The following is a 9,104-nucleotide window of genomic DNA, read 5'->3' as shown; positions in this document are numbered from 1 at the left end:
ATATATATATATATATATACTATTTGTGTTGATACGTGTATATATCTTTGTATAGGAATTGAAGGGGCATGGAAAAATATGAAGGATCGATCACTAGTCATTTTTCTGCCATCCAATCCGACCTTTGTATTGTGTTATGGACTTTAACTAAACATTAAGAAAGAAAACAGATTCGATGAAATATCCTATCCAATTACGTAAACAATCAAAACAATAATACTCTCATCACTTTCATGGGCTTATAGAGAATCTCTTTTATCTCATTATAAGCCATCATTACAAGTTACTAAAGGTGGAACTATAAATCTCGCTTTTCATCTAGTTGGGGTGTCACTTTTTTTGCCTCATGCCTAGTTCATGACAAGTTTTCTCCATTCCTTAGCCCCCCCAAGTGTTTCCCTTACTCATCAAGTCATCTTCACTTGATGCTTATCCCAACAAATTCAATAGTGAAACTCCAATATCATCACTAGCTAGCGTCTTCCTTCTTTCACATTATACACAACATATGTGGAAAAACGACCTCTTAATTTTAAAGTATTTTTTTAATAAACGTCCCCAATTTTATCAAATTATATAATTAAAAAAAACCAATATTTTAATAGCATTGATATCAATTAGTGTTTAACCAGTGTCAACCAATGATTTAAGGGCTGTTAGTTCATGAATTGGTGATTGATTGATCAATGCATCAATCAATTCAACAGCCACGATTATTTTTCTAAAATTAAAAAAAAATAATCTTTTACTTATTAAAATTGTTGGCCAAAATTAACAGACCATAGTACCGTTTGATTTAAATCGCCTATGATAGTAATAAATTACCAGTTAAGTCAATCAGTGATTAATTGTTCAGTACATCAATCGTTTCAATAATTACTGATCATTTTCTCTAAAAAGAAAAACCTCTGTTATTTACAAAAAGAGTTGGTCAAAACCGGCCAAAATTCACCTGCACCGTCTGATTTAAATCGTATGTGAGGCCCTCATTGGAAACACTGTAGAATGATCTTCTTATTCTAGTTTCATGAATGTGAAAGCAACTTTCTTTTAACTCAGCACATATATAATGGCATATTTTCAACGTCTTTTTCGTCGTGTCGAGTTCTCAGACAAAAGATAGTTCTTTTTCTGAGTCTTATTTGTCGCCACTTAGTTCTTCAGAAGCATTTCTTACCAACCAAAGTTTGTCTGTTTGTCTGCTTATTGCTTTCTTATCTTAATTCGTCATCCATGTATTATTATCTATCTCCTTTTGCCTTGTTCAAGGCTTAACCACTAATATTAATTAATTACCAGCTTTTTTAATTATTTATTTTCTTAACACACACACACACACACACACACACACACATATATATATATATATATTGCTCACTGTAAGTAGACTAGACATAACAAGGTCCCCCACAATGTTATAAAGAAACAGAGAGATGAGATGTTCAAAGATCAGGTTATGTCCAGAAGACAAGAAATACGTGTAAAGTTGTAAGACTACTTATTCCAAATTAGTGGATTAAGATAGATATAACTAGGAGGTGAATTATCTATATATTAGATCTAATTACATATTCTTCATTTTATTTATAGATGAGAGAGAAGCCTAAAACGTGTATCATTTTTTTTTTAATTTAAGATAGGGGACTCAAAGTCTATATTTTAACTTTAACAGTGAAATTACTGATAGGATAATGCTAATCGTATCTCCTTATATACATAAATTGTGGTAAATAACACTTTTTAAAAATGAAATAAGTAAATAGTAATATTTTTAAATATTTAAAGTAAATAGCATTAAATAATAAATTTATTAGGTAAATTTACTATTTACTCTAAATATTTTAAAATCTGCTATTCAAATCAATTATTTATTGGTAAACGTGTATTTAACAAAAGGTAGTCAATAGTGCACACAAATTATAGGGTTTAAATATTTTTCTTATAGGGTTTGAATTCAATAAATCACTTGAATACGTATAAGACATGCTCAGGGCAAAAAAAAGAGCACATATTATTCTTCCATGATCATGAGCTTGCTATTATAGGCTAACATATACATCATCTAGACGTCAGTCTTATTTTTTTTTTTTTGTTGCTGAAAATAAATAAAAAATATATAGATGTATATAGAGTTTGGATGAAAATTACTAATGTGACAACATTAACTTTAACCGCACAGCAAACATGATTTTTACATTTGCAACGTAGTTAAGAAGGCTTTTCTCAAACTGTCTATTTGATGAAGAAAAATTTCTAAAGAGTTATTTCATGCATGTGGTACTGAATATTAATTTTATTATCGTTAACAATAATAAGACTAGTAAAGTTACTTAAGGCCTCATTCATTTTACCAATTTGACTTTTTAATTTTAATTAGTTCTTATAAAAAGTCACATTTAACTTTTTCTGTTACAATAAAAATTCTTACATAAAATCACACATCAACTCAAATTAAATATTTGAATAAACAAACTGAATAAGCCTTTAATTTTTATCTAATTAATTTATTTACCAGTTCTTGATATGACAAGTACTTTATGTTCAAACCTTAAAAAATTGAAAAGCTTTAAAGTATTCTCTCAAAAAAGGAAAAGAAAGAAAAGAAAAGCTTGAAAGTAAGTTAATAAAGAAAACATAGTACAAAATTTGTCTAGCAACACACAAAATATTTGCTGATTTAACAGTATTATTGAAAAACCAAAAAAAAAAAATCGTCAAATAATCTTTAATGTTGTAGTTCTTATTGTCCAAACAAAAAATTTATTCTTTTACCTCTTATTTGCTTTCTCATAAACCAGCTAGATTATATGAATTTATTTTCTTTCCGCTGATAAACTTTTTCCCAACTTTATTGAGCTATATATACCTTTTTGACAATAAATCATCTAAAAAAACTGAATATTTTGAAACCAATTATGTTAATTAATATATATGATCTGATTAAGATTTAAGATTGTTGTACGAGGGCGCAACATGTGGAAGGACTACTCAGTAGTGAATTCGCTAGAAAAAGAAAACCCTCTTTTTTTTTCCCCCTTTACCTGAATTATTATGTGATTTTGGTCTACATAAAGCGTTACAACATTTACCCAAATTAATCATCAATCAGAGAAAAAAAAAAAAAAAAAAAAAAAAGGAACCCTCTAGAGATCTCATCATACAGATTTCAGCTCCTTTATAGTACACAAAATATATTTTCAATTAAGCCCTTTATTGCATTCCTATGTTGACCCGTAGAAAAAAGGGAGTGGAAAAAAAAAAGTGCTCTGTCTGCCAATAATTTGATTGCCTTTATAAATAAGTCCAAAGTACTTTTTATTTGTCCTAGCTAGATCACACAATGCACTTTTAACGAACCAATAATTATAGGTAAGTTCCATCAGTTTCATCTCATATTTTATTACGTTCCAAGCTTTTTTTTTTCAAAATTTATGAAAAGAGAGTAAAAAAAATACCTTATTCGTACGACACCATTGCCATTAGAATGAAATAATAAACCCGAAAATGAAAAGAAAATTTTTTTTTCCTTAAATGCTGAAAAAATTAGTGAGGCGGGTCACCAGTTGTAACTACACTTGTGTGTTGACCAAAGGGGCCCCAACACTTGAAACTATCGTGTTGAGTCATAACTATGTGTTGATAAAACGTGTCACCTCAACCTTACTGAGCGAATAAATATTGAATCAAAACTTTTCACATCTTTGACAACCCTTGTTACTTTCACAACTAGTAAAAAAAATTTTGCTTTCTTATAAATAAAATACAATTAATGAATATGTCACATTAAAAGGAGGGCTTTGTAAAAATAACTCAATAGAAAAATTTTATTAGTAAAATAACTTTTTAAAAATTTATATTTGTAAAATGACCACTTTTTACAAAGAATGATTAGGTGGTCATTCTTCATAAAAAATGAAGAAGGTCATTTTGCTAATTTCACTTTGTTGGATAGTCATTCTAGCATATTCCCCCATTATCAAAGATGCAAATATTTTGAGCTTTATAGCACCTAGCAAGTACTTAAAAGTTGCACACATGCTAAACTATACAGTACAAAATTTTTTAAGCATTTACAAATATCTATAAGATGTGGTCAATTATGCAAAAACTATACTTACAGAAGTCAGAAACAGGTAAGCAACATATTGCATCTTCACAAGGTATGCAAGTGTTTTACTTTCTCAATAGCTCTCTTAACCTTGGTCAATGGTTCTTCATACAATATAGCAGGGTTGTCAAACTCCAATGCCAAGCTTGGCTCTCCGAGAAAGGCGCGGAACGAGTCTACGACAGAGTGTGAAAGAGAATCGAGGTTGTATCCTCCTTCCAAGAAGAACACGCATCGACCGCCGCATAGATCTTTGGCAAGTTGTTGAATGTTGGACGCAAGCATGTAGTATGTCCCTGTTGTAAATTGCAGGCTGGCGAGTGGATCCAATACATGAGCATCATACCTGAAAAGTTACATGAGAACAAAATAGATAAACATTTTTTTTTTTTTTTTATCAACATGACAAGGGAAATAGAAATAATTTTTTTGGTTGACGCTGCGTGCCAGTCTGGTATAGCTTTTAGAGGCCCGCCAAATTCCTTCGCACATAAGACAATACAAGTAGTGTGTTTTTTCAAAAGTTCATAGAGTAGTTTGGACCAATGCATTTTTACAGTTATATGTCTTGAGAAGCTATTTTTTAACTAACTTTTAACTTTTGACTTATGCTTCTACTTCTCCATTTGGCTTTGCCAGCTATCCCAAACTAGCTGGGCCTAATAAGACCTTTCTTTAGGAAGCAATGACAACGATATATATATATATATATTGCAATATGATAGTATTGGCGTATATGTAACTCACCCTGCAGAGACCAGAATAATATCCGGCTTAAAACTTTGAGCACACGGTACAATAACTTCATCAAACACAGTTCTCATGGCAATATCACCTGAGCCTCCTGGTAGAGGTAGATTTAGAGTTGTTCCTTCCCCATCTCCTTGGCCTATCTGATCAATTTTACCCGTACCCGGGTAGCTTCCGTCCTGAAATGGAAGCATTAAAAATAGAACATGTTGGTCTTTTGTGCAATTTGCATCCTGTAATGACCTTTACCATTAGAAGCACTTATAATCTGTTCAAGATTTTATTACCAGTTCACGGAATCGTTTACTATGAAGGAAATGTAGGAGGAAAAGGGAACTTTTTAGATATGGGAAATGATTTCAAAGGAACTTGTGAGTCAGAAGACAAAAGATAATTTCTATGGTCCGAACCAAATCACTTTGCTCACCTGGTGAGTTGAAAGAAAAAATATATCAGGGTCCTCGTAGAAAGCATCATTTGTGCCATTCCCATGATGAACATCAAAATCGATGATAAAGATGCGCTTCAAGCCGTGTACACGTTGAGCATAACGAGCAGCTATGGCCACATTTCCAAAAACGCAGAACCCCATTGGCCCCTTTGGGATAGCATGATGTCCGGGAGGTCTTATCAAAGCAAAACCTATAGGCTGATTCTGGCTTAGCTTTGATGCTTCAACCTAAAATGAGATAAAATATAGTTTAATCTGAATGAAATATCAAACAGTTAATGAAATAGTTCCAGCACAGATGAATAAGCAGAAGAAACCAAGATATTACCACTGAATCAACTAAGGAAATCCCTGCTCCAGCTGCAATTAGTGAGTCCTCGAATGTCTGCATAATTAACACCATTCATTAGGGAAATCAAAAGAAAAGACACTTCACTGTATAGATCTCACAAAATTAGGAAGAAACTTTTTTTTTCCCTGAATTCCGACCAAGAAGCAAGGGAGCTTTCACGCAAGACGTTGATATGTGTTGGAATATCTTTGTTATTTGGAATTGCCTTATGGTTTGCATCGATATTACAGTTCAAGAATTCATTAACTGTCTAAAAAATTGCGCTCTGTATGCCAAAGTTACACAGCACTTTTCTGAGTTCTAAGTTACTGAAACTGAAGTTACTTATATCGACAAGAATAAGGAAACAAGAAATATCTAAATCATTGCACTTACATTTGCAGTAGCATATGTTGGTCCAGAGCCTTCAATGAAAATAATGCCCTGCTCTGAAGCCCGATCCATAGCCTACAAGCAACAGACAGAAAGATATTTAAGCAGAAAGAAACTGTCTCCGCATGGGTAAAATCGACTTCATATGCCTAATTCACTGCGTAGTCCACCATTCATTGCATGAAAAGAACAGGAATAGGACTAAGTAAGCAAATTGGGAATCATGGATTCAAATGTTGGTGGTGTCATAAACTGAATAATGGTTCTAGTCTCCTCTATTAACTACAGACATTCTCTGAGGGTACGTATCTATTCCTTTTGATCCCTAGACCGGATTCTATTACATTCAACATTTAGTATAACTTTTTGCATCACTGACTAGGCCAGTGTGTGTGTGCGCACGGGTGCGTGTGTGTGTGTGAGAGAGATATATTTTTGGAGCGTGTAAGCTAAGTTGTTATTATCGGAGCGTGTCAGCTAAGTTCACCTTGGAATTATGAACCTAAGTTCTCACATTTCCTTGTATTTTAGTTTGACTTCATACTTGCTACAGCCTATAGCTATTAGGCACTTTGCTTCCTTTACCATGAATTCATTTGGAGATGAACTCAATCGCTAAACAAAGCTAATTAGATAAAATTACTGCCAAAACTTGGTTGAAGGATCAGTCTATGATTGCATACCTTACCTGTATTAGAAAGTAAAGTAGAGAAAAATTCTAAGAGTACCTTCTCAAGGCCCGTTACATAGTTCCTTGTATGAACGCTTGCAATGTCATCTATTGAAGCGGGCTTGAATTCTCTGAGTTCCATAATCGCTGAGCCACGGAACTGAAGATAAGAAAAAAAAAACATAGTTGAAGTAATAAGACACTCTTCTACTTATAATTACTCCTACCTTTGGTAGAAACTATTGAAATGAATGCTTAAATGCTACTTTATTTGACCAAGGATAAAAGATCCTAGTATCGGCAAAAGCGAACAAAGTTGGACAGATTAAGGGTATAAGTGAAAGATGACATAAAACTTTCATACAATGGTTTCATACCTTTGGTGTGAGCTCCATCTTTTCGAGAGCATTCACAATTGAAGGGACTCTAAGATGGGACTCCGGATGAGATTCCTGTTGACATCACTAATGCAGATCACCGTTAGAGGTTATATCTGCATAAATCAAAATAAAGAAACAACAGCACAAATGAGAGACGACTAGAATTTGTCATTGCGACTCGTAATTGCAATATGTCTTTATGGAAAATGAGCAGGAAATCTAATTGTACCTGATTGTGTCCCATGGCTGGAGCTACAGCATAAATGACTCTTGAATCAGTTGGCTTCTCATTCGAAGGAACATACGAGTCTTTATCAACACCGGCCGAACAAGAAATGGAAATGTCTCTTCTCTTAGAGAAACATCCACTTCCATTTCTCAAGTTCTTGTGGTAACATGTACTTCTCAAAGGTCCTACAACCAATCCAAATCTAGTATGGATCTTCTTCCACCCGCATAGACGCCGCCGCACCAAAAGCAGTGCATTCCCTAACAGAACAAGCAAAATTTGTTCCTGAGACATGTACTTCCACATCCAAGATTCATATCACAGGTATGCAATACATTTTAGACCTCTTTGGTTTGGCGCTTACGCTATAAATCCAGAATTTACGAAAAACACAATGCTCTTAGAGGTTTTTGAATGAAATACTAATAGTGGGAGATTATGACCCCTTTCCTTAAAAATTGTGTAAATTTTTGAAAACCAAATTTTAATGTGCTCTCAATAAATTAATGAAATAATAATTGCACTCTACTCAATAACAGCATTATATATGAGAATTCTAATTATACCCCACTTATTTTTGTTACGTTCCATATTGTTCTCCGGCTGAAAAAAAAAAAAAAAAAAGAAAAAAACAATCTCGACTCTACCACTGGGCAAGTTGTTTTTGAATTGCAAACAAATTCTCTCACTTTTTTTTATCATTTCACAATTCTTATTAATAAATGACTAAAAGAAACTCCCGTCTATATTTCAGAAAGTTATTTGAACCCAATTAAGATAAAAGCGGCATAGTCATTACCCAGTTGCAAAGTACTTAAATGAGTTTCTCTATATGTCTATGAGAGGAAATTATATTAAAAAAAAAGGAAGAAAAAAAAACAAAAGTGATAACATTACCAGGAAAAACTGAAGAAGGTGAAGATAGGAGCTCCATCTTGCGGAGGAGGTGATAAAGAAATTAGTGATGTCAACTGAAAACAAGAAACTAAAGAAGAAGGAAACAAGTTACAAGTCCACTCCAGCCCGGTTTTCTTTCACTCATGATAACCCTATTGGGCCAGGCCTTTTATACAGTTCGGATAAGAGATAATTAAACTAAGGCGACAAATTTCCGGTTGAAATTTAACAAAATTTTCGGAATACTACAGAAACAGCAAAAATGGCGTAATAGTTATCATGATGATTTTATATTTTGCACTATATTATGATATATTATTATTTTAATGATATTAAAATTTTCCATTCTTGTAAAATTTTAATAATTTCGTTATATGTGCGAAGAGCATTTAGAATAATGGTCACACGCCAATGTTCAAGTTCTTCGTGGTTTTTACTTTGTATTGGCCTTTTTTGAGCTATCTTCTAGTAAATAATCGAGCTTTGTGAAATAAGATAAATGACGATTTATTAGTGATAAACCATATAAATTGCTAGCAAATCGGTTTATCACTTATTGATTTAGTGGTGTATCAATGATTGACTTGGTGGTTTATCACTGATTGATAAATATATTTCTTAAAATTTTATTCTTTCCTTATGTTTTCTTGTTTGCTTTCTCTTAATAGATGTTTGAAAAGTTATCACATCAACTAATATTGAAAAATTCTTTCTACTGAAAAATGAAAACTAATCTATCACGTGAATTGGTATAAAAAAAATGAGATAACCCCCAAATAGTCACCACATGTTTGTGTCCGTACAAGATGAATGGTCACTCAATGGGTCATCCCACGAACGAGTAACTACCAAACTAGGAGTCATTTGTCATGGTCTCGTGTCAAACTAGGTCACT

General features: G+C 32.8%; 1 protein-coding gene across 1 annotated transcript; it reads right to left on the bottom strand.

The window, feature by feature from the left end:
• Positions 1-4,058: 4,058 nt before the first annotated feature.
• Positions 4,059-8,246, bottom strand: LOC21403575 (histone deacetylase 14). Its single transcript, XM_010092527.2, has 9 exons — positions 8,210-8,246; positions 7,313-7,572; positions 7,081-7,155; positions 6,762-6,863; positions 6,037-6,108; positions 5,638-5,694; positions 5,286-5,537; positions 4,856-5,037; positions 4,059-4,454 (listed from the first exon to the last, which is right to left on the bottom strand). Exons 1-9 carry the CDS (start codon positions 8,244-8,246, stop codon positions 4,154-4,156), a joined length of 1,338 nt encoding a protein of 445 aa, XP_010090829.2. The 3' UTR covers positions 4,059-4,153.
• Between the last annotated feature and the right edge of the window lie 858 nt (positions 8,247-9,104).

The sequence above is a fragment of the Morus notabilis genome, unplaced genomic scaffold (genome assembly GCF_000414095.1).
Source record: "Morus notabilis unplaced genomic scaffold, ASM41409v2 Scaffold698, whole genome shotgun sequence".
Classification (NCBI taxonomy): Eukaryota; Viridiplantae; Streptophyta; class Magnoliopsida; order Rosales; family Moraceae; genus Morus; species Morus notabilis.
The sequence above is the reverse complement of the archived record's forward strand: the minus strand, read 5'-3'. Positions and strand labels throughout refer to the sequence as shown.